Source organism: Alligator mississippiensis, chromosome 11, assembly GCF_030867095.1.
Source record: "Alligator mississippiensis isolate rAllMis1 chromosome 11, rAllMis1, whole genome shotgun sequence".
NCBI lineage: Eukaryota > Metazoa > Chordata > Crocodylia > Alligatoridae > Alligator > Alligator mississippiensis.
This window is the reverse complement of record NC_081834.1, coordinates 14,594,479-14,622,151: the sequence shown is the minus strand read 5'-3', so window position 1 is coordinate 14,622,151 and position 27,673 is coordinate 14,594,479. Positions and strand designations below refer to the sequence as shown.

At 50.3% G+C, this 27,673-nt stretch overlaps 2 protein-coding genes across 3 annotated transcripts in view; one reads left to right on the top strand and one right to left on the bottom strand.

The window, feature by feature from the left end:
* Positions 1-7,622: 7,622 nt before the first annotated feature.
* RLBP1 (retinaldehyde binding protein 1) lies at positions 7,623-16,525 on the top strand. Of its 2 annotated transcripts, XM_014605960.3 has the most exons (8): positions 7,623-7,912; positions 9,926-9,962; positions 11,130-11,258; positions 11,759-11,963; positions 13,158-13,336; positions 14,322-14,480; positions 15,148-15,258; positions 15,883-16,525. In XM_014605960.3, exons 2-8 carry the CDS (start codon positions 9,951-9,953, stop codon positions 16,039-16,041), a joined length of 954 nt encoding a protein of 317 aa, XP_014461446.1. In that variant the 5' UTR covers positions 7,623-7,912; positions 9,926-9,950; the 3' UTR covers positions 16,042-16,525. The 2 variants fall into 2 exon arrangements, with proteins under 2 accessions (XP_014461446.1, XP_014461447.1); XM_014605961.3 differs by lacking the exon at positions 7,623-7,912 and having other exon boundaries at positions 11,731-11,963.
* Positions 16,526-20,294: 3,769 nt separating this feature from the next.
* ABHD2 (abhydrolase domain containing 2, acylglycerol lipase) overlaps positions 20,295-27,673 on the bottom strand; it is a 62,964-nt gene continuing 55,585 nt past the window's right edge. Inside the window, exon 11 of the mRNA XM_006263810.4 lies at positions 20,295-27,530. Coding sequence (XP_006263872.1) covers positions 27,334-27,530 — 197 coding nt within the window. The 3' untranslated portion in view covers positions 20,295-27,333. The remainder of the gene's footprint in view (positions 27,531-27,673) is intronic.

Sequence of the window (27,673 nt, the reverse complement as noted above, 5' to 3'; positions counted from 1 at the left end):
CAGCCTGCCAGGCCAGTCCTGTTATTTGCACTGGGTTTTTTCCTTTGTTTCCCTCCTTCCTCTATTAGGTTCTTTGTGCATCTGGTACATTCCGGTCTATGTTGGGCAGGTGCCACATCTCTCTGGGACCCTGCCAAGTGCCATGCAAAGTTGTGGTGCCATCTGACTGTTGAGTACCAACAACTGATTTTACTAATGTGGTAGGAACATCGACAGTCTCAGGAAAGCTGCTGGCACTGTCCTCATGCAGCACCTCTAGGTGATCAAAAGTGCAGAGGCTGCACGCACGATATCCACAGAATGGGAACCCGGGGTCCCTGCTTCCCCAGCAGGAGCCACCTGGGCAATCTGAGACCTGTGCAGCCTGAAAACACTTTCTCCAGGGAAGATTATGTGCCCTCCCATAGCTCCCATTGCTGGTGCCCATCAGTTGGTGACCTTCTGTACAAGGAGTTTCCATAGCAAAGAGAGTGGTCACATATAGTACCACTGTACCCAGTCTCAGCCTGGCGTTATACACCCCAGTGAGCTGTGGCATGTGGCAATGCCCAGTGTTTGTGAAGCTTGGCATCCCCAGGTAGAACTCCCTTCCCCTTCCCTTAAGCATGTACCTCCATGCAGCACTCAGTTTAATATGGAGGCATAAGCGTCCATAGTGGTTTAGAAAATCAGGCGGAGTCTCTTGGGGTTCTCTGTGAAACCTGGATAAGGGAGGAGCCTGAGTTTTCTGGTACAGAGGGACCCCAGAATTTCCTACAGTCTTTGGGGTACACATAGCTCCATGTTTACCTGGGGGCAGCACAGGTCCCAGTGCTTGAACGCCTGAGCGGGGTGAAAGCTCCTGGAGTGGGTGGCCTGAGGAGCTGCAGCACTAACCTACACAAAGTGCCCATTTGGGGACACCCAGGAAGACCTGAGGGGCCCCCTGGCTGCACCTGCTCTGCTGAGTCTCCCCTCATGTGTGGCTTGGATTAGAGTTTACGTAAACTTCCTAAGCACCCGGGCACAAGAGGTGGCCTTTAGAGCTGAAAGAGATTTAACCTCTGTTTAAGACGCAGGGATTTAGTTGACTGATCTGCAAACAGAGCTAGGGCATTTATGAGGCCTGCGCAAAGCAGGGACAGGAGCCAGTGTCAAAGTAGGGAAGAGAAACCATTTCAAGAACAGCTTCATAACCAAACTGGGTTTGTTCTCAAGAGCTCTCTTACCTCCTGGGAGTTGAGCAGGAAGCGAGTCAGCCAGGTGGGTCGGAGCCAGGGCTTCAGGCAAAATCTGCTCCACCAACCCAGAGCCTGCCCCAGGCTGTCCCCTATAGGACACTGGCCCAGCATGCCTGCCTGTTCTCCTGCCCAAGCCCTCCTTACAGGGAATTACTAGGGTGTTTTTTTTTGTTTTTTTTTGGGGGGGGGGGGGGTTGGCTTTTTTTAATAGAAAATTTTCCATGTCCAAAGTAAAATCAGCCAATTCAATTCCAAATCCATGTGAATCATTCAAGAACGACATGTGGCCCTGCTACTGGCAAGCATCCTCCACCCCTGCCTGGGCTTCAGATACTTCCAGATCCTTTGGCGGGCATCCTCCATGCAGGCCCAAGTCTGGAGGTTTGGGGTTTGGATGCCCCCAAGTTTTGCTTGCCTTTGGCTGTATGGCCACAGGAGCAAGCTAGGCAGGAGTCTCCCATTTCCAAAAAGACGACATGTAGCCAAGATCCTCCCACTGGAAGTCAAAGTGGGAGGCTAACTATCTGTCATAGGGAGTCCGGTCCACAAGCAGATGAGGAAGTTACTAGTGCCCTTTCCTAAGGTGCTAATTCCAGTCCCAGGGAGCTCAGCAGCATCTTGGCTGGGTCACTGAGGGTCCATAACATTTTTAAATGGCTTATAGCAAACATATGGCAACAAACAATCCAGATCCTTCTACTGGGAAAGCACAGGCCCTCTCATTTGTACTAATGGAGAATCCCCACTGATTGGAGTCAAAGGTCTCTGACACACAGAGCAGCCCTGACTGCACCCAAAAGAGGGCAGTGGTGCTACATGCAAACCAGCCAGGTGTTTTCCCACTATCTAGCACCCTTCCTCTAGAGACTGTGCTTCACTTAATTAAATTCAATCCTCTGAATTGAACTCTCATCCCAGGTGCTCCCGGGTGGATTTGTGTCACTGCCTCCATTTTGCAGAAAATAAGGCCCAGGTTGAGGAAGCGACTCATCCAAGTGCATAGAGACCAGGAGCTGAGACTCCTCATACACAACACTGGCCATGCTCCCCTGCTGCAAAACAGCTTCTTGGTAGCCCCCAGCCACACACACTATCTCTTTCATATGGACATGCACCTGCAACGTGCACACACACTCTCAGGTACATTGTTGGCCTAGCCTGGGTCCCATAGGGACACACACTGGCAAGGCTGGTGGTGGGAGGAGTTCCACCTGCCCCCTCCACCTGGAGGAAGTGGAGGTGGGGCAGGGGTCAATAGGGCTGCCTGGGAGCTCTGGGAAGGGGAACCTCCAGCTTTCATTTAAAACAACCCTTTCCCTTGGGAAGAGCCTTGAAAAGGTTACTGTGGCTAAATCACTGTAAAACAACAGCTCAGAGCAAAAGGAGTATGAAGTCTGGCGTCCGTCCTGCACTATCAATGCACTTCCGCTGGAGAGCCAGGTACTGAAGTGTGGGGTGCTCTCCAGCAAACAATCTCTTCACAGTCCTCAGCCTGTCTGGACACAAGCCTGAGACCATTGCTGATGGAGAGCAGAAGCATCTGAGGAAGCTGACCAAAATAGCTTGTAACTGGGTTCACGTGCAAAGGCTGGGACTGTTCATTCCAGTGCTCAGCTCTGAGTCTGCAAGGGGAACTCGCCTCCTGCATTCCCCTGACTAGGTACAGTCGCAGCACTCAGGGGAGGCACCACGTCATCCCTGACCTCATAAGCCAGCCCAAGAACAAAAGATACAGGGCCAAGCTGCTTCTGCACTGAGAACCCTCTACTGACTTCAGGCCTCATTTCTCTATGCCCCCTCAGCCCAGAGTCTACTGAGCTGGTACTAGCAAGGACTCTGGGGTGCATTTGTCCATCCCTCAGAGCGGGGACACCTTCAGCTACCTTCTGCAAGAAAAAGGCTTATTACCCAGCATGATCAGGAGGGACCTGCTCCCCACATGACAAAACCAGACCACAACCAGAGACTGCAAGTTCATGAACCTGCAACTCAAGTTGAGGGAAACTCAGCAAAAAAGCATGGTGAGACGCCTAGGAGGTGGGAGGTGTGCGGCCAGAGCAGGAAGAAGTGAAGGCTGTTTTTAGGAAGGCAGTGATTTTAACCCAATCCATGCTGTGCTTGGTGGTGTGATTTTAGGGAACCCTTTGGAAACAACATGCTCCAGCAGAAGCAACATGTTCAGATTACTCAGTCTGGCCCCCAAGGGAGCACTTGCGACCCCCTCAGGAACCACAGAACCGCCATCTCCCAGCATTGGAGAGAGGAAGGAAGGACTTTTCAAGAGTGACAAGATTTGTATCCAACTCTTGTCTCTGCCCAGACTCACTGTGTATGCCAAGTCACTTGGTCTCACCATGCCTCTGTTTCCCTCCTGTATGGTGGGGACAATGACTCCAACCCAGCTTCCAGAGGGATGGAGCCACAGGACTCAGCCTACTAATCAAAAGGCACAGGTATGGCACACAATCCTTTATCAGGTCTCTTATGTCCCCTTTGTTCTGTGCTTTCCAGGGATCCAGGAGAGAGCAGGCTTCCCAGCCATACCAGCCAGTGGAAGGAGCCAAGTGCTTCCTCCTGAGGCCCCTCCTGATAACTGTGCTGGCTCCCAGGCAGAACAAGGGCTGCATTCTCCTCATTATCTCCACTCCAACAACTTGCTTGTGACAGCACTGAATGGCTCTTGCACAGGCAGCCGTCTGTACCAGGAACTGTGAGACCCATCAGATATAAACAGGTTGCTCCGCTGGCCAAAATAAGCCCAATGTCCTGAAGAAAGGACTGCCTGTAAAGGCAGGACCGCTCACCTCTGCTGGGCTTGTCATGTTTCCTGGTAAACTTAGGGAGTATTACATAGCTGGGTAAGTCTGAACTCGGACAGAAGACAGGGCAGGGTGGCACCTAGTTTCAAACTGCTTTGGCGCATGAGCTTTCATAGGCAATAGCCTACTTCAGCAGATGCTGTATGATCCACTTAGGGGGAAGCAGCTTAAAGCAACAGATATTTTGACAGGCCTGGAACTTTCTCAGCAAACTCCCATTGAAACAGGGTCTGGGGAGGACATTGCTTCCTTGGGACAGGCCTCCTGTGGAGCCTCACATGTGCACATCCTAGGCTGGACTTTCTGGAAGAAGGGTCAGTCCCAGAAGTACCCACATCCCCTGGGCCATGTATTCCCCCTTCAGCTGCTGTGGGGCTGGAAATGAGCATTACCATCAGTGATGTGCAATGGAACCACGGAGCTTCTGAAGCAGAAGGGGCAATGGAATAGGTGCTACATCCTTCCCGCTTGATCAGAGCAGGACACTGACCCATCTAGAGAGGACTCCCACCTCCAGTAGGGGCCAAAACACCCATGCACTTTGTTTGCATAAGAGACAGAGACTTGCCTTGCTGATCCCTGCAATAATTAGGTTTACACCCTTGGAATGAGACTGGCAGGTCTGATATGCAGGGTACTCACTTAACACACTTCCATGGCACCAGCCCCATGTGCCCATTGTAACTCTGCCCAACTCCTAGTGCCAGAGCCATTGATGCAAAGCCCTCATCTCTTTGGACCAGCTTGGAAACTTTCATGAGCTGTGAGAGCTGCTCTAATGCAGCCCCTGTGCACCAAGCTTCACAGCTCACCTCCCCACCACAAACTCCATAGGGCAGGTGAGAGCGGGGTGGGAAATGGCCCAGACTTTTGTGGGGGGTGGGGGGAGAGGGTGGGATGGGAATGGGGCAGCATTACAGCCTAGACAAGGGAATCCTGAACCAGCAGATACCGAATGGGGGAGTGTGAAGCCCAGTGGTTTTGACCTGATTCTGCTCCTTCCCTCACCCACCCTGAGTCATGTGTCTTCCTCCCCCCTTGCAGCAGGGTCTCTGCTCAGTTTGCAGTGCACGGATATGGAATTCAAATCCTTCAATCCCAGCAGTGTTACAAAACATGCCTTGTGTAAGCCCCTTCATTCCAGCACCCGCCACTTAGCCAGGGCTCCCCTTAGCAGCGCCCTTCAGAATAAGAGTCTGGCCATGAAGGAGAGTTTTTCATGGAGCCTTGTGTTCATTACCTTGTCCCACGGGGCAAATGAGTGAGCCTCCTTCAAGGGGAAGTAACACTCTTCTCCTATCAAAGCACAAGTGGCTGTGAACGGGTCTGCAGATATGAGATGCAGAGCCCTTTGTCACACCAACTGTGAGGTTCAGGGACCTACTTCCCATGCCCTACCAAAAGCAGGAGCCCAAGGAGGCGGCTTCTCACTCCTCTATTCATCTACTGCCTGACAGAGCTCTCCCTGGCATCCATGCCCATGAGGGATCACCATGCCCTTCTCACCTCAGCCTGGTAAACTGGGGTGGTTGGTGAGGGGGACAGGAGGTGGACACTGGGATCGCCTGGTGCAACCCAACTCATACACTGACTATACTTTCAGGGATCATTTCTATAGTTGGTCATTTCTATACTTACCTGGCCAGGGAAACACCATATATCTGGGTCCATGAAGGCAGTTTTCCTTAAGCCTTCCCCGGGATAACTGTTCTTCTGGCGTGGTTTAGTACCTGCCAAGGCGTTGGGGTTTAAAACCGATTTTATGGAAATGGGAGGCTCCTCCCTTGCTTGCTCCTGTGGCCATGTGGTTGAGGGCAAGCAAAACTTGGGGGCATCTGAACCTGAAGCCTCCAGGCTTGAGCCTGCATGTAGCATGCCCGCCAAAAGACTTTAGAAATATCTGAAGCCCTTGGTGGGGCCACGTATGGTTCTGGACTGACTCATGGGTTTGGACTTGATTTAGCTGATTTGGCTTAGAACACGAAAAATGTCTTTATAAAAATACACTGACTATACATGCAGTCCCATGCATTCAGATCTGGAAAAGGGACACGCAGTGGGAGATTTCAGGGCCTCACTGGAACCCCGTCTCCAGAAACACCCTGACTATGGAGCAGAGCTTGAGGAACTTAGCATTGTATATCTGCGTGTGGGGATCAAGTCCAGCTAGGAAATGTCTTATATCAAGAGCTTGTGATTGACTCCTCCTTGGGAAGGTCCCAATGGAGTGGCTGTTTGGGAGCAAAGTTAAAGCTAGAATAGGCTGTGTTATATAGCGAGAGCTCAGATGGGAGCTTGGACTCATCTGTTCTTGGTGAATGTTGCTGGCTGATGAATTTGATTGCACAAGAGAAAGGAGGGGAACTCGTGTTTACATGGCTAAACACCAATCCTTGGTGCATGAAGGAGTCACTTGGGTTCAGTTCCAGTGCACTGGAGACTGCAAGGCCCTTTTAGACATAGCCAAGTGTGAGAAAATTGTCTTTTCCTGACCAAATTGCATGGGCAGGAGCAGTAATCCCACCATTCACGTAGAGCTATCACCTAGGGTCCAATGCCCTGCTGAAGTCACCCCTGGAGGTACTCCAGCAGGAAGGAGCTGCCCTTTCTTCTTTATGTTTGTACAAATCCAGCCAGTCCTCTTTCCTTTTTTAAGAGATTTATTTCAGATTCCAAGAGATTATCAAGAGGCTTCACCTAAAATCCCAGGGAACAATTTGAAGCAGAGTGTTCAGCACTTACCCTTGTGACACGTTGAGGTAAGATCACCTCCTCCCCATGTGCAAAGCCACTGTCTTGTCTTGGCAGCCAAGATCAGGAGAGGCTGGCTGTCTTTCAAGCCTATACTGATCCTGCAAAGCCATTGTGCATTGCATCTGGGCTGTTTGGCAATTTTACTAAGTCAGGGTCTGCTTTATAAGTCGGCATGATAGGCAGAACTTCACCCATACGTATCCTCTCTCTGCAGCAGGATGATTAACACGTTCCAGCCACATTTCAGTGTGAAAAAGGAGCGAGCCACACAAGTGCACTCAGGGGGAGCGGCAGAGCAATGTGTGGTGAAGCCCAGGCCTTGGAGTGGCAGAGGCTAGGATGGCGGGGCATGGGCAGAGCTGTGTGGGGAAGGCTGCCCATTACCCCCACATGCTGTCCCTCAGTTTGGTCCCCGTGGCCAACTCCCTACTCAGTCATGAGGCCAAATTCACTCACAGATTGGCAAGCAAACCATTCACAAACCCAAGGATTGGAATTATGAATGACCTGGCCATGCCGATTACCTTCCCCGCAGCCCTTGGGAAGCAGACAGACCCAGGAAGAACAACCTCCCCAAAGCCCCTGTCCCAGCTCCATCCCCATCCCTCCCATCCAGCCTGCAGCTTAGGCAGGGATGCCCTTCAGTGTGTGAGGACAAGAGAGATGGTTTCTCTGGGGGAGAGGAGAAGCTGTCAGCCCACATCCTCCACCCCGGTCTCCTTTCCCCAGTGCTGAACACTAATGAGCGTGGCCCTCTCACACAATAAGCGGCTTTTATACTTCACTAATCGGTCTTAGAATCGCCCCAGCTCCCCCTCCTCCACACACGCTCCTGCCAGCCAAGAGGCCTCTTGCCCTCTTCCCCGCTCCCTCCCTTTCCTTATCTGCCTGTTGCAATGTTTAATGGGGTCTCTCGCCTGTTTTTGTGCTGACTTAATTAAAAAGCAGCTGTGAGCGATGCCTTGTGACGGCCTAATCCCAGCCCGGTGACTACAAAGCTTTTGCCCAGGTTTCTTCCTGCTGCATTCAGGCCTCTCACTTGCCTGTCTCTCCCTGTTCTAGTGCCTCATAGCCTCACGCCCTGACTCCTCCAGGACGGTTCAGCTTCTCGTGTCTCTGGTGAGTAGTTGGGACTCTTTCTGGGCTCTTAGTATCAGAGATATTAATCCAGGCCCCCCATTTGTGTGAGAGCGGGAAGGGGGGAATGGAGAGCAGGGGAGGACAACATAGGATTGTGCCCTATAGTCCGTTCTCTCAGGCTTTGCCCAGTCCTAGTTTGAAAAGCCTCAAGAAAGAGAGCTCTGGTGCCCTTTCAGGGGAAGACAGTTCAATGGCCTGAGAGCCAACGGAGAGAGGAAAGCACTGTAATGTCCTGCATGGGTTTGAACTTCAGGTCCATTTGCTTCCCCTACTCTGGATGGGTGGACGGTCCGCAGGACTGAGCCCTGGATGCTGCTGCTGCCAATCCTCTTTCTCTGCTGCTCAGATCGTGTCTGAATCAGAAGCAGGGTCAGTGAGCAAAGATGACACTGGGGTTTATGGCTTGTCCTCCCTGCTGCACTCTGACCAACAGCTTCCTTCAGCAGCTGCCCATCAGGGCTTCTTGCTACTGCTCAAGATACCTGTACGAAGGCTTCCAGGCTTGAGCAGCCTTTGGGAAGAGGGCAGATGGGCTCTGGGGACGAGGCATCTATTTTCAGTATTTGAGGACTCAATCAGAAAGTCAAGCAGAAACTTACCTTCTGGATGTGGGATGAAGAGAGAAATGGACAAACAACACACAGAGATTCAGGGGCTACAGGGCAAGGACTGATAAGGGAGAATTATTTGCTTTCTAGTACATGCCAAATGGAAACCACACAGCAAGCTCTTGGGCATCCTCTTATCTGTATCCAAGGACATCCACCTGCCAATTCTTGGAAGAGATCCTGAACTGGTTTGCTGTCCAGTGGGGCAAAGTCCCATCACAGAGCTGAGGTCCTGGCTCAGGACAGGGGCAGCAAAGGGGTTGTGCAGCTCAGGAACAAAGTGCACTGGCAGGGCTGCACAGGGGCACCACCGGACTGGAACGTGCAGGCACCTCGAGAGCATGTGAAATGATCTCTGGACAGAGCACCAAGGTCTGCTCTCTGTTATACTTGCATGACCCTAGTGAAGTCAAGCATTTGTTTCACAGCTTTTGAAGCACTTTGGGATCCTTTAGGGCTCAAGAGTTGTTAGAAACAGAAGGGAGAAGCTCAGATAGGTCAGGGCAGATGCCCCTCATTGAGAACATAAACTGAAGTAGCTGCTCTGGATTACAGCAGGATGCTCTATATTTCTCTTCACCTCCCTGCAAAGATCCTTAGGGATTAGCCCTTGCATTAGGGTACAGAGAATACTGAAGTTCACAAAGAAAAGAATCAGAAGCAGGAAGGTGCCTCATTCTCAGAACCACCTGCCTGAAAACCAGCCTGCCACCCTTGGGACTGCTGCCAGACATTAGCTAGGGCCATCCTGAAGAGGGTCTTCAGAGGAATCTCAGGTCTGTCTGAGATCCCTGCTGTGCTGCCGGGACCTTCCTCAGGTGCCTCAGAGTGGGAACATTCCCCAGCCCAAATAGATGTGTGATGGGTTAATTGCTGAGTCCAGCCGGCCCCGTGCACTGCATTGAATGCCTCCCTCTGCCTAAGAGTAGCGGAGCTAGGCATTTCTGTCTTCAGGAAAGAACAAGGTTGAGATGGAACCAGCCTGTCTGAGCTCCTGGGGTCTGTGAGGCCTCGTGATTACTTCCAACTGTGCGACTCTCCTCTACGAAGCTCCAAGGGGGAACAGCAAGTCCTTTGCACCTCTGAAAAACAAGGCAAAAGAGCGTATCGGACAGATATCCAAACTCCAAGGCCCTTTGGCCCAAGTGGCCCTAATGTTTCTCAGAGCCACTGAGTTGTTTGGGAAGGAGGAATAATTATTACCCGAGTGAGCTGAGGGGGAGCTGGGCATCCAATGGCGAATCCCATTTACATCCCTTCTTCAGACAAATTCCCCATCCCTTCTCCTGATTCCTGTGGAAGTGGCCAGGCCAGGGCTCCTAGCAGGGCAGGTGCTTTGGGCTGTGCAGATGCCTCATGGAGAATTCTTCCTTGTCTCTTTCAGGACCTGTGGATGCCAAGGACGCAGCATGTCTGAAATGGTGAGTGCTGCTTCTGCTCAGCATCCCCTCCCCACCACCACTGCCCTAGCCAAGAAATACAGGAGCCAGATGGAGCCACCGCTCTCCGCTTGTTCACAGAGCTGCCAAGCGGAAAGCATCCCCTACCTCAGTGTCAGGCTGGTGCAATGTCATGGTAGCCCGAATCCAGCCAGGCAAGGCGATCCCAGGTGAACAGCAGGGCTGGATCGGCACTGCTGTTAATAAACTTCTCGAGAGACTGGTATGGGCAGAACTCTAGCAGCTTGCCACAGAAGCGCTTAAATGAAGTTCACTAGGGGACAGTACACAGAGCAGGCACAGTGGGAACTCTGGGGATGACGTGCAAGCTTCTCCAGAGCAGCCTGGAGAAGCTGCGTGGGTTGGCTATCTCGCCCCAGAGACTGCCTTATGTCCAGCATGTGGGTCTATAGCTATGACTGACGGGAGATTTAGCCCCTCCTGCCCCACACTCTCCTCCTGCCTCACTCCCCCTGGCCTTTTCTGGCTTTGAAACTAGCAGATCACCCATGCTGAGCAGTACCACTGGCTTCCCTGGCTGTGTGGTGCCCAGCCTGGGGGCAGCACCACAACTGTACTGAGTTCATGTGGATTTAGCTTCCCTGGCCATACTGACCCGTGTATTTCTGTGGCCCAAAAGACAGCACGGACTGCATTTTTCTCTGCAGCTCTTGAACAGCACTCACCAAACCTTGCCAGGCCCTTGGCACAGGTACTCCAAAGTGCAAAGCTGAACTGCTAGCACAGTCCGCCAGCCTCAGGCCAGCAGGCTTCCTTCAGAGAGGAGCCAGGTTTCCTAGTATTCAACCCATGCTAAGTGCCGCCCCCCTCCGCCAGCATAGGGAACCCTTGCCCGTATCTGACCCTGACACAGGCCCCATTGCAACCTCTGCCCATCAAAACTCAGCACCCACCTGAGCCTTCCTCACAGCCAGAGGGAGCTCCCTTGCCGGACCCCAGCACAGACCATTACCTCTGGTGCCAGAGAAGTCACTTAACCCGAAGTCAGCGCAGGATGCTGGTCCAGGCCCCATGGGCATCTTTCTGGTGCCAGCGCTGGCGGTGCGCTCAGGGCTGCCTCAGGCCTGGAGCAGGTCACAGAGGGGAAGACTCCTCATGCTATCTCTTCTTGCTGTGGCTTTGCTCCAGACTGGAACGTTTCGAGTTGTCTCTGAGGAGGAGCAAGCCCTTCGCGCCAAACTCGAGCGACTCACCATCAAGGACCATGGCCCTATCTTTGGCAAGTGTGAGAAAATCCCTCCACACACCCTGCAGAAGGTGAGAGCTTGGAAGAGGGGTGGGGAGAGACAGCCTGGGTACCAGGCAGATGGGGCCAGCCCCTTCCTGCAAGAGGAAGGGGGCTCCTTTGATTGATCCAGCGCTGAAGATCTTCCATTGCCCATCACCCCATAAGACTCTTAGCCCCACATTGCTCCTATAGCTCTGGTCAGACCCTGGTCTCTCTTCTGGATTGATGCCATGATCCTCACTGGCATGTAGGTGCTATAGGGCACACAGCCAGAGGCAGTGGGAATACTCCCTGGACGCAGCTGCCTAGTCCCCTGGGAGCATATCCCATCTCTCTGCCACCTAAAGTGGGTTCTGGGGTCATTGCAAGGTGTCCCTGCTGGCCAGCAGAGCGGGTAGGGAGAGCCTTTGAGACAGCAGCTGTGGCTTCCAGCCCTGCTCCCCTCCAGGATGCTGTGCAGCTGAGGTCCTATCCACATAAGCACACCCGTTCCTGATTCAGGCACTGGTCTCCCTCCACCCTGCCCCAGGCGAAGGACGAGCTGAATGAGACTGAGGAGAGGCGGGAGCCAGCACTGAAGGAGCTGCGGGAACTGGTCCATGCAGGAGCCAGCGGGCAGGAGGAGCTGGGCAAGGCAGTGGCAGAGAAGGTGCAGGGAAAGGATGACTCCTTTTTCCTCCGCTTCATCCGTGCCCGCAAGTTTGACACCCACAGAGCTTATGAGCTGCTCAAAGGTGGGTGCCCCCCTGCTCTCCCCTTGCCCCCAGTCTGGGGGGACAAGGCCACTCCCTGCTCCTGGGGCACATTCATATTCCTCAGAGTGAACGCTGTGGCCTGCATCCCAGCCGCAAGGCCAAGTCTATGTACTTAGCAGGAGCTAGCATAAGATGCAAGCCCTTCATGCCAAACTGATCAGTGTCCCTCTCCCTGCAGAAAGGGGCTGATGTTCACAGCTCTCACCACTGCCACTTGCCCTAGCAAACTCCATCTCTCGGGACTGGGTGTCATATGGAGGACCAGGACTGGGGAAGGCTGGTGGTCATTGAGGCCAGGCAATGGTGGGAGCAGTGGGGAGGACTGGTGCTGGTTGCTCAGCTCTGCCTGAAGGATGGTCACAGGGACATGGGTAGCAGGGAACTGAGGCATTTGCGTGTCCTGGTCCGGGCATCACGGGCTGGAACAGGGGGCCTAGGGGGACAGAAGGGAGGTCTCAGCATGAGGTAGCTGTAGCCCCTGTGCTGTCTGGCTCCAGCTCCAGGCTTCTTTGTCTCTGTCCCATTGATAATGAGGCTGTAATTAGTGGTGTTGGCACAGGGGCTGAGCAGAAGCTTCTTCCCAGAGTGAGTTTCCTCATTGCCCTTAATGGCCACGGACTGCCAGGGAAAGTAGGCTGAGGGTGGGGCTGGCATAAGGGAGCAAGGCAGAAGGACTCAGCTCTGGGGGAAGAGAGACAGCAGGGACAAAAATATCACACTGGTACTTGAGGGGGAGAATGGGGCTGGGGGCAGCCAGATTGGAAGAGCAGCCACATGCTAGGCAGGGGGAGGCTGTGGCTGGCTCTCAGACTAGGCGCTCTTAGAGCCTGGTGGGAAGCCGGGGAGGAACACTTTGGGCTGGGATCCTGTCCCCAGGGAACATGGCATCGGCCTGGCTGCAGCACCAGATTCGTACTCAGTGCAAGCTCTGTGTCTCTTTGTGACTGATGCGTGCCCAGCCTGATGGGAGCCCTGGGCTGGGACCTCCAAGGTACCCAAAGCCCTGCCAGCGAGCTGCTGTAGGAATGCACGTGGCACAGCATGACCCGGACCAGATGTTCTTGCCATCTGCTTACCGCTATGCAGGCAGAGTCCAACCGCCGCGCTGGCACCAGGGAAGGGAGCTCCCTCTCATTCCAGACTCTAGCCTTCTCTCTCTCTTGCTGCCTCCAGGCTATATAAACTTCCGCAATCAGTACCCCGAGCTCTTTGAAGACCTGACACCCGAGGCCGTGCGCAGCACCATCGAGGCTGGCTACCCTGGCATCCTGTCCAGCAGGGACAAGTATGGCCGGGTGGTGATGCTCTTCAACATTGAAAACTGGGACTACGAGGAGATCACCTTTGACGAGGTTCGTTCAGCCCTGCTGGCCCTAGGGGTTACAGCTTCATCCCCTGGCAGGGGACAGGTCAAGCCCTTTATCTGATTGTGGGCTTTAAACACACCCACCCACCCTCTCATACCCTGGGCCCCCAAGGTCTAAGCCAGTGGGTTCTCGACCTTTCTAGACTCAAGGCATCTCTTGGAAAATGTCAGCTCTTAATTTTCCCTAACATTTTGATTACAGAAAAACAATAGAGCACTTCTTCCATTGCAAATAATTCAGGAAGACCACAGCAGGTCAGGATGTTTTTTGACTTGCATTGTACCCTGCAACACCCTTGAAATGATCTTGAGGCATGCCAGTTGAGAATCACTGGTCTTAGCAAAGCTCTTTTCTCCTAAGTCATGCACGAGTAAATAGGATGGATACAGCATGCCTCATCCTAAGGGATCCCAAAACATTTGCACATCACAGGTCAGGTTTGGGGGTGCAGGGTTCAGAGCACTAGCACCACGGAGAACTCTGGGGATGTCTTGCAGCTGTAAATGTACTTCATGAAGGAAGGTTGGCATCATCACCCCCATTGTAGAGAAAGAGAAACCAAGAGGAGAGAGGACTTGGTCAGTAGCATCCAACATGCAACAGGAATCTGGACTAGTTTAACTCGCATGTTTTCTTGGCCTCCTGACAGCACACAGTACCCCATCTTTGACTCATCTCTGTCTTCAGCCTTGTGCATATTGTGCACCTCTACCTTCAGAAAGGCAAAAATGGCAGCTGTTTAACAGTGTTAACATAACAATTACAGCAGAGGAGAAAGGAAAAAAATCCAGATGAATTCAGGGAGGCAGAATACAGCTGGGCAGGTTGGAATTTATAGAGGATCCATCTCTGCCCTCGGATGCCCTTGCTGGGCCAGCAAGAAAGCAAAGGCGGAGGCAGGGGGGCACATTTTGGGCTGGGAAGGACTTGTACATTTGTGACCTTGTTTCTCTCTCTCCCTACGGCTCAGATTCTTCGTGCCTATTGTGTTATCCTGGAGAAGTTGCTGGAAAATGAAGAGACCCAGATCAATGGATTCTGCATCATTGAGAACTTTAAGGGCTTCACCATGCAGCAAGCATCTGGCATCAAGCCTGCTGAGCTCCGGAAGATGGTAGACATGCTGCAGGTGAGGACATGCTTCTGCTGCCCCAACCAGGCACCAAGAGGTAGACACAGGTGTGGAGTACTCAGAGGAGGTGGGGCTCAGAGCAGCAATAAGGGCATTCTGCAGGCCTGCGTGGGGCTCACCTGGGACCAGACTGGCTCAGGGAGGTAGAACCTCAAGGTAGGAGCTCTTGGCTATATAGCATAGCGCTGCATGAATGGGCACCACTGTGCTAGTAACCCCCAGAGTTGAGTCCCCTCCATTCACTACTTGCTCCTCCAGAGATCATAGCAAGCAACAGTCACCAGCTAGTATTGCCAAAGGCGGCACCTTGTAGAGATGGTCTGGCCAGCGATGCCACCACAAGTTGTGGGTGCAGTAAAGTCCTAGTTCCCGTGAATGAGCCACTCTACCTACCAGAGGCACCTAGCAGAGCCAGTCCACCTGCCAGAGGTGCGTCTCACCACCTCATCTTTGTCCTGCCATGCTAGTCTGCTTAGCATCACTGTACAGAAATACCAATGATGTGCAATGGTATCTGTACATCACCCACACATACTCCCAATCTCTCACCCAGAAAAGTATATCTGGAAGGGATATTGCCACCCTCACAATGGGTATTGACTACCAATGTCTCTGTGCATGTAGTGCTAAGTAACACACTGTTGCCTGGGTTTTGGATCTACAGGACTCTTTCCCAGCTCGATTCAAGGCCATCCACTTCATCCATCAACCTTGGTACTTCACTACTACCTACAACATGGTCAAGCCTTTCCTGAAGAGCAAGCTTCTGGACAGGGTGAGTGTGTTGGGAGGCAAGGAGAGAAGCACGCTGTCCCTGTAGAGGCAGAGGGCTGGGGGCAGGGGATGCTAGTTCCCCGAAATCAGGGAAAAGCAGAGAGCCCAGAGGAGAAAATGCTGCCTCTGGCCTCTCTGGCCAGTGGCTTTTCTGCTCATGGGCAGGTCCTGACCATGCAGGGAACAAGACAACCATGCTGGCTACATGACTGTAACACCTCAGATCTGGTTTATGGGCCTGTTTTGGCCAAAAATGGTGGTTGTGTTGCCCTTTATCAGGATTCTCTCAAGTTCTTCCAGCCCAAGCAGTGCAGATAAGCATGAGATAGTCCCACGGCTGACGGGGCAGACAGGGGCATGGTGTGATAGTGACAGAGAGGGAAAGAGCAGCAAGCTCACTAGGCCGGTGTAGATCCCAGTGTTCTGCCATTTTCATTTGCAGACCAACTGGGAACATGAACCTGCTATTCCCCACCTGCATTCAAGCCCTGGTTAGTCTGATGAGATACTTGTCCAGGCCCCTCCCTTGGAGAAGGCACCCTCAGATCACCTCCTGTGGCAGGGCACACTCCCCTTTCTTGTGCATCTCCATTCAGCTCTACCTCCTCCTTCCTGTCTCACACAGGTCTTTGTGCATGGGGATGAGCTGGATTCCTTCTTCCAGGAGATTGATGCCGACATCCTGCCAGCAGACTTTGGTGGCAACTTGCCCAAATACAATGGCCGAGTGGTTGCCGATAAACTCTTCGGGACTGGGATTGAGGCTGAAGACACAGCTCTTTAGAGCTGTGCCCATCCCCTGCTCCCTGTAAAATAGGATCAGAGGCAGCCTTTTAACCTAGGCAGCCCTTTTACTGTAGCGGTATGATTCCTTGTGATAATACACTCTGGGCGCATTCCTCTATTCCAGCTAGACTCCAGCCACACCGCTGAGAGGCTAGGAACCCCATACAACAGGCCTCAGGAAGAGGGCCCTTTCTCCAGATGCCTGTCAAGGAAAGCTGCCTTTTCCATGGGACATCTGGGAATGGTGATGAGAAGACAAGACAGGGGCTAGACTGGGAGGAGGAAGCCAGACCCATTGGAGGAAGCAATTGGAACAACCACTACACCCCACCTCGCACCTAAGCACTGGGCCAGGGCTGCTGTCCTGCTTGCCAACTTCTTGGGTAATGCAGTAGTGAACCAGACAGTGTCCATCACCACAGAAGCCCCTATGAAAGGCTGCTTGAAACACGTACACAGAGAAATAAAGCTTTTGACAGAAAGGTGTCAGGTCCCTTTGTATTGGATGCATGAGTGTTGCAGGTAAAGTGGTCAACAGTTTGCACATGGACAGGAATAGCCCTGATATGCTGGTGTTTCCAAGAGGAGGCAAACAGCGGCCCACTTCCCAGGCACCACAAGAGCTGTCTTGAAGGGACAAGGGCTGGGCAAAGACTTGGTCCCAGGAAAGTCAGCACCACCTGTGCTCCCTGCTGAGAAGGCCTGTAAGGCCAAGGACACAACAGGTGCTAGAGGTGAAGTACACAGAGCCAGGCTCCTTCACAGCTGCCTCAGAGGCCCAGGTTCCTCATGCTAACTGGAAACGATCGGCTCAGGCTGGCAAGATGTGAAGAGGGATGTTTCACCCATCGCCCATAAAGCCCTGTCCTCAGCACCCCCACTCCATCAGGCACAAGGATAGCTGGGCCTCTGCAGTGTCAGCTGACCCTGGAGTGGCACCAGCCTCCAAGATGCTTCAAACCCCCTGGCAGACTGCAGGCATTTCCCTCTTCCAAGTACCACACTGCAAGTGAGGAGTAAGGATCTCTGCAGTTCAGGTAGTGTCTAAACATGGCTGGATAAAGAGAAGCTGAAGAGGAGAGGAAAGATGCAGCTCTCCCTTCCCCCCACACTTCCTTATAGCCTTATGAAGGCAAGGAAGGAGGCAGCTACAGTATTCAGATGGGGGTAGCAGTCTTTCCTCGACCCCTGTCTAGGGTGGAAAGCCAAAGGGAATGGGCTGGCTCCTATACTTGCTTTATGAAACAGTGGGGCTAAGATCTTATCAAAGTAAAACAAGCTAGTTCCAGTTCAGCAGAGCAACAACAGCCCTAGTCATGGGCTTTTTGTGCTTCAGCAGCTGCCAGGCAGCCGGCACCAGAGCAGCAGGGAGACACTCCTGGACTGGAGGGAAGCTGGTCTCCTTCCTCTGCCCCATGGTCACCCTCCTTCTAAAGCAAGGCTGTCTCTATAGCACAAACCTTTCGTCCCTCCCTTCCCCAGCTATGCACCAGGACTTAAATTTGCAAAGCAAAATAGCAGGGGCCCATCTCAGATGGAGGGTGCTGACAAGGGGTGCATTCATCAGGGCACTGGCTCAGACTCAAACCAAACAGGATGTCTGCTCAGAAGCTGCAGGGAGGATGGGGCCTGTCTGAGGCAGGACTGGGGCTCATTCAGCTTGCCCCAGCATGTGCAAACCCCAGATCTGCCATAGGATCATCCGCACAGAAGAGTCAGAGGGAAGATGACAGACCAGTGGTGAAGGGGCTTTGCTGTACGGCCTAGGAGGCAGTTTGCATGCTGGGCTGAGCCACCTCTCATGTTTGCCAGGGACCCAATAAAAAGCCACTTACCTGTGCAGCCTGCAGTGACCCATCTCCTTATGGAGACAGCAACTGCAGCAGTCATGCCCACCTGCCCTACAGCCAGCAAACTGAGGCAGGTTATGAGCTGTTCTGCTGTTTGATCAGCACCGACTGGAACAGCTGCAAGGTGGGGACTCCAGCTTAGGATAGCTCTAGCTTTACCTCTCCAGGTTCTTCATCATCCACACACACAGATCTGAGTTTTTGAACACGATATATCCATCAGCACTTAGTTTGGATGCTGCCACCACTTCGAGGCCTCTCACGACAGTAAGAAAACCAAGCCCAATCACATCCACTCTGAGTTCAATATTCGCCTGTCTCTGCCCAGCTAAGGCTTATACAAGGCCACACTCCAGAACAGGGAGGGGAAAACCCATGACCTAGAGCAGAAAGACCTGGGAATGGGAGCTATACTGACCATGGTATCCACCTGTGAGACCCTGCACACACCAGGACAGGACAAGAGTGCTACAGGCACTGCCTGCTAGGCCAGGCAGGTCCAGTCTCACAGCACAAAGAGCACAGTTCATTTTAGTTGAACAAACTGAGAGGGCGGGCTCCAATGGCACTCACCCAGCACCGCTGCACCCAGCTGCTGAATTGATCCTTTCCAATTTCTCTGCATCATGCTCCTGGCAGGGCAGCAGGTCACCTCTCCAGAGTCTCCTGGTCTCCAAGCAAGGGAACACACAGGAAGAAGTTTAATGCCAATAAATGAAGGGGGCCTTGGATGGCTTTTGGCTCTGTTTTGTTATGCATTGGCTCAGCCAACAGGTGCTTAACTCTTTGGACACCCTCCTATTCCAACAATTCAGGTTGCAGCAGCCACAAAAACAGATTTTAACTCACCATTGAGGAGTTAACATTCAACACTGCTTTCTCTCCCAAGCCCTTAGTGAACAGCATTAGGGAATGCAAGTGGCAAATCTCCCACCTGTCAGACAGGGTGGTTTAACAGCCAGCAGCCCCGGCATCTGGCTGAGATTTGGGCAGGGAGTGCAGTGGAGGGAAGGGGGTCAGCCTGCCAACACTTGTTACCTGATGGCATAAGAGTTCACAGCTGCACAGGGACTTGGGAGTCACCACAGCTGGCCCTTGCTGTTCAGGCCTGCAACAGCAGCCAGCTTCTTCCCCACCCCCCCAAAGAAAGCTCCCAGCTCAATGCCAAGTAGGGGAAAGGAGCAGGCAGGACACAGAATGAGGGAGCTAGAGATGCACTGCACACACAGCTGAGGAAAAAAAAAAAAAAGAGAAATCCTGTGTGGACAGAGGAACCTGTGATCCAACACCCCATGCCTCCCAACCTCTTGGTGGTGGCTCTGCCATGACCTTACGATGACGAGCTTCCTGGCAGACTGAGCACCAACATCGCCCTCAAGGAAAACTAGGGGATTAGCTCAGGAGTCTGTCAAGAGCTGCTTCTTTGCCAGTGGATGCTGGATTTTCAGGCTTGTGGGAGCTCTACGTAGTTGGCCTTCCTGGAGAGCCAGGCCCTGCAACTCTCATTACAAGCCCAGCTTTCCAAAAAGGCTCTAAGATGACAGCTGTGTTCCCCAACCCACTGCAGCATCCCAGCAACTCTTACTGGGTGGTCAGGGTGTACCATAGTGTAAGGCCCTATGCCTGAAGAGACAAGAATAAGGAAGAACAATATGAAAAAGGGAAAAAAAGTGAAAAGTAAAAAGAAGTTAACTGGGAAACTCCCATTTGCCTTCTCAGTACAGGGAGAGGGGAACATGTGATGGATTGGAGGTTGTGCTTTGGAAGTATTTTATGTTACCTTGGGGAACTCCTTGCCACAGAGCAAATATTTTTAAGGGTAATTGGAATACAGTTACAGTGGATGGAACAAACCCTCTTGGGTATAAGCCAGCAGTCACAATATTGAATTGAAGCAAACCTGCAATCCATCTAATGTATAACTCCCATAGGGCAGGGTGGTATGTCAGGGCATGGAACAGCATGGACCTCAGTCTGCGACCAATAGTTTTGTCAAGAGAGTTAGTTCACACATATGACACCTAAGAGGTTGTGCTTGGAGGAAAGGGAGAAGCAGTTAGCTGTGTGTTTGTCTTGAAGTGAACCCCTCAGACTACTATTGGCATCAGAACCAGATGCTCACCTTGAAAACCTTCCAAAATGCCCCTATGTAAGACCTGCACAATTTTAACACCCTCCAAAGCATGCAGCTCGCGCGCTCGACATTTCATTATTATCTGACAATGGATTTCCTACGAGTTCCAACTGGGAGATGGATGTTGTTTTTATCAAGATGCAACACATTCCCATGCCACAGACGCCCTTAGTGTTTCTCCACTAAGTTAGTCCTGCTTAGGGTCTTATAACAAAGGAAACGCATGCAGGTAGGATAGACCGTATATACACCTACCACCACCAGAGATGAACTCAAAGTCCTTTATTTTTATTTTTTTAAGTAAAGAAATTCCACTGAATCAAAGATAACAAAATTACATTTTGTTTTGCAATGACCCCCGTTCAACACCACACAGAATAAAAGACCAAAAAAAATTAAACACAAGAAGAAAAAAAAATAAAATCAAGGACACTGTTTCTATATATTTTATATATATATATAATTTTTTTTAAAGGTAAACCTCAGCAGATATAGAAAAATTGCATTGCTAGTTGCAAATCTGCTCCTCTGCAGCTGTCTGCTCCGGAGAGCCTGATGCAGACTTTGGCAGCTGAGAGGTGTCCCAGTACACAAGTGAAACATTTTCGGGGTAACATGTAAAGTTCAAAGGTTCCGGAATGTGGAAGTGATTGTTGTCACAAAGGATTTAGAACAAAACAAACAAAAAAAATCTGCCAATTTTACATTTTGGTTGAACAGCACAGTTCTCCAAAACCAAAACAGATACTTGACCCACTCCACTAAGGCAGCTGCAAAGGCAGAAGTCAAAGAGCACACAGGTACAGGTCTGGCTTCCTGAGGTGTCCACATAACCCCCTCCCCTCCCCCCCGCCCCAGCTTGGAGATGCTCGAGAGAAGGAAGGGGTGGGGGCGAAATAAAGGGCTTCTCTTGAAAGTTTGTGCTTTCTTAAATGAAGAACTCAAAGGTTGGTACCAATCGAACATCCAGGACTAAAGATAAGCTCTTAAAACAGCCACAAAAAAAAAGTCACAGGCTTTTGGGAGCAGGTTGGTTTGGACTAAACTGCAGTGTTCGAGTTGAACATAGCACTGCCATATTTCTCTAGGGCCTCCTTGGCTGTCGGGGCCACCAGCAGGTTTAGCAGGCTGGTAGAAATCAGGCTGCCGGCAATCACTCCACTATGATGTTCTGCTGGCTACGACAGCAGTACTGTTACCTGCATGATTGGATTCACTGCTGAAGCTTGCTGGTAAGACAGGCTGCATGTGCTAAATGGTCATAAAGCCATGTTGGGGGCCCCAGGACCAGGGTGCACCCTAGTAGGCTTGGAATCGACAAGGCTGGTAGAGGTTAGGCCGGCCCACTCATCCGAGAGATGAACACGGCTTACTACACACCCAGAGGATGCATGGATGGGTATTCCCACAGCTCCCGCTTGAGAAGTGCTGCCTCTTAATGCCAGTGCTTGTGCCCGTTGATTTTAACCAGCAAAAAGAGAATAAAGATAAATGATACAAGTGTTGAAATGAAACAGTACAACTCTTAAATCAACCTAGAAACCGCCCAAGCACAACCTGGGGTGACCAATGAGACAATCTCATTTGTAATGTTACCCCACACAAGCCCCCTCAACCAAAGCAGCAGCTAAAGGAAAACAACAGTCAGACTGAAGATCAGACAGAGCAAGATGAGCAAGCCTTGCCAAATAATGACTGTGAATCCCAGGAGTCTACACTGTTTGGGGCACTCTAGCTTCTGCTCTGAAGTCAGTGCAAACCAGAAAGTCTTTCCACCTTGCTTTTTGCCTAGGATGTGGTCTCATGCAGTTGAACACTGCTGATGTGGCTTACCATGATTCTGGCATGCCTTCCCAACACACAGCTGTCAATGGAACAAGGACACAGGGCCTCAGGACAGAGGCAATGCTTTCCACATAGACTTGCCCATATACATGCAAGGCTCTGGTGTTTTCTGCCAATGAACCCCCAGGGCACATTACCAAGATGTTACCTGGATTGCCTGTGTGTGACCCAAGTCACTATTGTTTGGCAATAAGCCCACCCCCACCCTTCCATACCACTCCTGACTGTAAGCTTATTGCTTTCAGCTGCATCTGATAAGACAGACACTCCACCTCCAGCTGTACTGTCAACAGGCCAGTAAGTCACTAAGAAAGCTATACCCACAGTAACACAAAGTTTCTGGACTTCATGAAAGCAAAACATAACCACATTTCCAAAACCCTCCCTCTGCAAGTCATTCCCACAGAAAGGAAAAAGCTGTAATACTCTGTTTAAATGCAACTTTAAGCAATAAGAAATGCAGATCTTAGGAAGCTTTAGGCTGCCCATATCCAAGGTCCTTTCTTAAGTCAGCACACACTAATCACGCAGTGGCACTTGACCCATAGTCAGGCTCCCCATAATGGGCGCAATGCAAGAAGAATCGAGAGCTCCAAGTGGCACAGCTGTTACTGAAAACAGTCTGTGTGCCGAGGTCAAGGGTGAAGAACAAGAAAAGAAAGGTAAGGCACCAGGTGTCTGAAGGGCTGTGGTCTAGCAAGTGTGACAGAGCTAGGAGGAATGACCCAAAGGTAAATTTAGATTAGACTTTGAAACATCAGGACATAAATGTTACAACTTAATGCCCACTCTTGGAGTTGTGTATGTTGATAAATAAGGAGTCAGCAGACAGAAGTGCCCAGAGGTTCAAGTTCCTGTTCAGCTAAAGGATAACTTAAAGTGACCATTGCAGATTCTGGACCAGCCTAATGGAGGATGATCCTTATTTGCTGCAGCCTAGACGAGGCTTTTCCTGTTGCTTTGTTTCTCGCATCCAGTGAGAAGGGATGCAAGCCCTATGCAACTAAGGGCTAGTTATAAAACTCTCATGAGAGGTATTCATTCTACCTCCAATCCTCAATCTACAATGACACAAGAAAATCCATGCTGGATCTCCCCACAGATCAGCAGGGTAGGAAGAGGCACACTGTTAGTCTTTTGCCCAAATAATTCAGAGGATTATACTATGGTTGCTTGCTATCGCCAGCCTGGTTGTCTTGGGACATTTTGTGAGGAGTCAGGGGACAAGTTCATAAGAGCCAAGCTTGATCACAAAGGACTTCCAAGAGCTCAAGGTCTACTAAGGGCTTAAGCTTGTTAGCTCAAGTAAGGCCTATCATATGCCCACATGCCAAGACCACTGCTTCATAGTTTTGCCAGCAGCAGTTCTCTTCGGCATTTTGGTTTCATGCTGAAGTCCCCTCTCCAGGTGGCTCTACTTGGTAACATGCAGGGCAATATTTTTTTAACTAAGGGACAAAAAAAAGCAGTCTTGCAGGATATGGCCACCAGACCAGTAAGTTCTAAGCACTTTACGCTGCCAGTCCCTGAGCCATGCTTTTATAACTGCATCATTAGTGAGGGGTTTTAAAAGGAATTCCCAGCTACCAAGATCTCCTAGTAGGTTCACCCCAAGCCTCAAAACTCAAGGTGGAACTTGAAAAATCCTGACAAAAAACCCCCTAAAAAATCCAAGAAAACCCATTAGCGAACCCTTCCCTTTCTTCCCAATACTAATCAACTTCCAAATGTTCTAGCATTCATTAATTAGCAGCAATCATATACAAACTCAGGAGCTGCATGAGCAAAAGAATACAGAGTCTGCTTCAAGGTCCAAAGACTGTTGTTGAGAAAGTACCCAGCTTCCTTGTCACCAGTTGACTGCCCCAGAAAGCCTGGAACACTAAGTGCTTCTGAAGTCTTAGTCTTAAAAGCAGTCCATGTGTGTGGGGTCAGAGAAAAGAGCAAGTGCTATAAAAGTGCTACGAAAGTTTTCAGTCAACAGAACAGGGAGGAGTTCTTGTCTAGGATTACCTTGGAAAAGGAACAGATAATAATCAGGAAGCCTAAGATGTGCCACAGGAACACCCTGTCCAAGCCTGGGCAGGACTTGCCCGTCTCCAGCGATAACTTGGTTTGCTTTGGTATCTTTGTAGGTGGGCAGATCCTGGAAAGGGGGAAGCTGCAAAGCCCTATAGCAGAAGAGTGCATTTCCTGAAAAAGTCTGTTTCTTCTATGCTTCTCTGAAAGCAGGATCTCCTGACCACCCAGTTCGGCTGGACAAATGGCAAATTCCAGCAATACGGACAATTTTCTCACTCAAGCACACCTACTCATCCTGTTGTAGACATGGCAGGTGGCTGGTCAACCAACAAAATCAGCTGGAGTGTACACCAGCATACTTGGAGACAAAGGTAATACCATTCTCTCTCACATGCCAGGACGTAGGAAACCAAGAATAGACCTCTCTACAAAGCATGGAGTAGTTTCCAAATCAAAACCTCCCCAACCATCTCCAAGGACAGACCGTTCTCTTTGACAATGCTCCCTAAACACTTGGGGAGATAATTTCATTACCCTACTATGAGCCACGCTGCTAGAAACCCATCATACTTCTGAGTGACAAAACAGGAGCTCTCAAAAACAAGCCTGTCTGAAGCGGCAATCCCTTTGCACCTTAGGTGGTCACAAGTTACCAACAGCTGAAGCTTTGTACACTCCAGACCATGTGGCCAATGAATGGAAGTGTTACAAGAAGGGATTTTTAATTAAGAGCTCCTGAAAAAAAAAAAAAAAAGAGTTTAACTACACTGGAATGAAGGATTTTTTCTTTTTCTTCTTTCCATTTTTTTTTTTTTTTTTAGATGTAATTCTTAAGGTACATTTTGAAGCAAGAAAACATCTTCCCCTTATGCTGAAGCCTGGGTTTTGTCTGCTCTTCAAAGCTTCAAGTGTGGGACCAGGAGGAAGGACAATCCTGCTCCTCTAGAATAGTTGAGTTACTGCTTGTTCTATTTGCAGCTAAACTGGATTTGGAGAAATAAATGCATGTGACGTTGTGGAGAATTAGCAAATCTGTGGGGAAAGGGCAGCCTGGCACTTGGAAGAAAAAGTTAGCTGGTGACCTGTGTAACCTATAAATAGTAGAATTTCCTAAGAAGAGCAAGCACTTCTAGAGCTCTAACCCAAGGAGCTGAAGATGAAGTCCCCACACATTTATCTACTTTGTTTCAATACATACAGGCGTTTCTTACACTACACTTCTACTGAAGTGGGAGATGCTTTAAACTGTGACCCATGAATATTTATATAAAACAGCTATTTCATTTGGGACACAGTCAAAGTCTGAATGCCCTGCCTGATGCATTTTGGTAGTTTTCAGATGCCATGTGACCAAAAGGATGAGTACAAAAAGACAAGAAGCCCCCAAACCAAGGACACTCTTGCTAACCAATACCCTGAAACATTCCTTAAAGGAGCAGCCACAAGTGTGGCCAAATCTCGACATGGCTTTGCTTGGTCATTTCTTTCTTCTGCTTATAGGACAAGAGTAGAACCTGAATTTCTCCACACAGGACAGTGTGCAGGTTACCACAGTTTGTTGTAACAGGCCAAGGTGGCTGGCCTAAGGCAAACTGAAGAGTTTGTTTCCTGATATAAATGCATCTTTGCTACAGTAGTTAGTTATTGCTTTATTAAAACAAACAAACAAGCAAAAAAAAAGACTTAAATCTCCAACCTACTGAAGTTCAGGGATAATGTGGACCAGGAAGCTTATTTCATTAGTGTTGCAGACCTGAAATTCAGCAGGATGTTTTCTCTTTAAACTATTAACTATAGTATCTAGAACACAAAACCAAGGCTAAAGCACTAAAGTGCTATCTGGTGCAGGATGTCTGACAGAAGCGAGAACCGTGGCACAAAAATGAAGAAAGAAGTAGTCACCAAGATGGATTCATGAGAAGATGGAGAAGGATCTGAAAGTAAAAGCAGAAAAAAAAAGTTTGACCACAAAGTTCCCTGGCCAGATTGTTTCTTTTATCGTTGATTGTCATGGGGAAGCTTTCTTTCCAGGATAGAGACTATAGCCCATCATAAAAGCCCTCTGGGCACAGTACCCGTGACTGAATAGTGGACAGGGGGAGTGGGGATGGGGAGAGGAGGGGAACAGGAAGCACAAGGGACTCTCTCTCCCCTCCTTATAGGTGTTCACACTTCACTTGGTGCAGTAAGTAAAAAGTGAATGTTCCCCTAGGGAAGAGTAACTGGAGCAAGGAGGGCACTAGTGCCTGGTTGAACCAGGCAACCCAATATACCAAGAGCTGGAGGCAGTTAGCCATGTAGAGATAACTTTTTAGTTTCAACAGGGGTACAGAACTCCGATTCCCATCCATTCTGAGGCAAGTCACGTGGCTGAAGAAACTCTTTCTGTACTCTACAAATTCAGGGGAGGGATTTTGGAACATTTTACCCTGGCATGTACAAGAAGGGGACAGAAAATGCAAGAACTGATATGTTTTCTCCATAAAAAAGGCCCCCAAGAAAGTGTTAATTCGCTATGAAAAATACTATAACAAAACAGATAGGCTTCATTGATTGATCATTACTGGGTCCCAATCATTAAATGAGAACCAGTTAAAAAAGGCCTGGGTTAAAATACAGAGGTCCAATGCTAAAAAATTCAACTCAACACTAGAAAAAAAAGGCAAGTATCACATGAAGGCTACTTGTTTAGTCTTGGTGAGAGAATGTGTTTGTACAGCCGGAAATCCATTGGAATGACCAACTTGAAGCTCATTTCTATGCAGAACCCAGCGGAAAAGCAATGCAGATATGGTCTAACACATCCCACTCTACAAGCAGCTGAAGGTCTGGATCTTTCCAAACATACAGTTCCTGGTAAGTGCATTCCTGGAAAGACCCCCTTGTGAGAAGGTGCAAGGCTGGAACTCTACTCGCAGTTCAGGTGCTTCCCTTTTATTTATTTTTTTCCAAGCCACGTCCCAGCAACTTACAGACTGAAGTGCTGCTGTCTATGGACTGCTGCAGGGCACTCCCAATAATGCAACATGGTGTTATTGTACAGGGGAAAACCTGGCTCTCGACACATGACCCCCAGCTAAACAAGAACTGCAGTGCCCTCGAAGTTCTGACCAGCAATGGTCTGACCATCAAATCAATTAACTGGAGAACCCTGAAGCAAACCAGACAGCAGCACAAATCTCCACACAGAACAGGGCACTGTAAACCCAGAATGACACCACACACACACACACACACACGCACACCCCCCCCCCCATACACAGAAGCTCAAACCAGATATCGCCCTCTGCTGTAGCTTCACTTCAGAAGGAAACATTGTGGTCAAACCCCAGTCCTAGGACATCCAAGAGGATGGAAAATCTTGAAACAACAGGTGAGGGAACAAAAAGTTCCTGAAGAGGAAGAGATGGTGAAGTGATTTGGAGAGTCTTTGGGGCAATTATTCCTGGCCAGATGCCGCTTGCTCTGTATCTGAGCACTGGGACTTGTTCTTCTCCCACTGGCAGATGGCATTGGCATACTGCACCACAAGCTTATCCATCCAAGTGAGGGGTTCAGGAAAGAGTACAGCCCCCTCAAAAAAGCCCAGGTGGCCACCATGCAGTGGCAGCACAAACATGACGTTCTCCCGTTTTTCTGCAAGGTTAAAAGAGGGAAAATGGCATAAGATGTCATTGTCAGTGGACAGGAAGTCAAAAGAGCATTCTGCATTCTCCTGGATTACCTACTCAACTCAGGGCTTCAGGGTTGGCTATGTGCTCTGTGTCAGCAAAGCCTTT

Excerpts from the sequence above, each read along its gene's own strand:
- RLBP1 (XM_014605960.3), top strand. Across the intron at positions 11,964-13,157 it reads AGCTTATGAGCTGCTCAAAG|GCTATATAAACTTCCGCAAT; the intron begins GTGGGTGCCCCC and ends TGCTGCCTCCAG. Across the intron at positions 13,337-14,321 it reads AGGAGATCACCTTTGACGAG|ATTCTTCGTGCCTATTGTGT; the intron begins GTTCGTTCAGCC and ends CCTACGGCTCAG.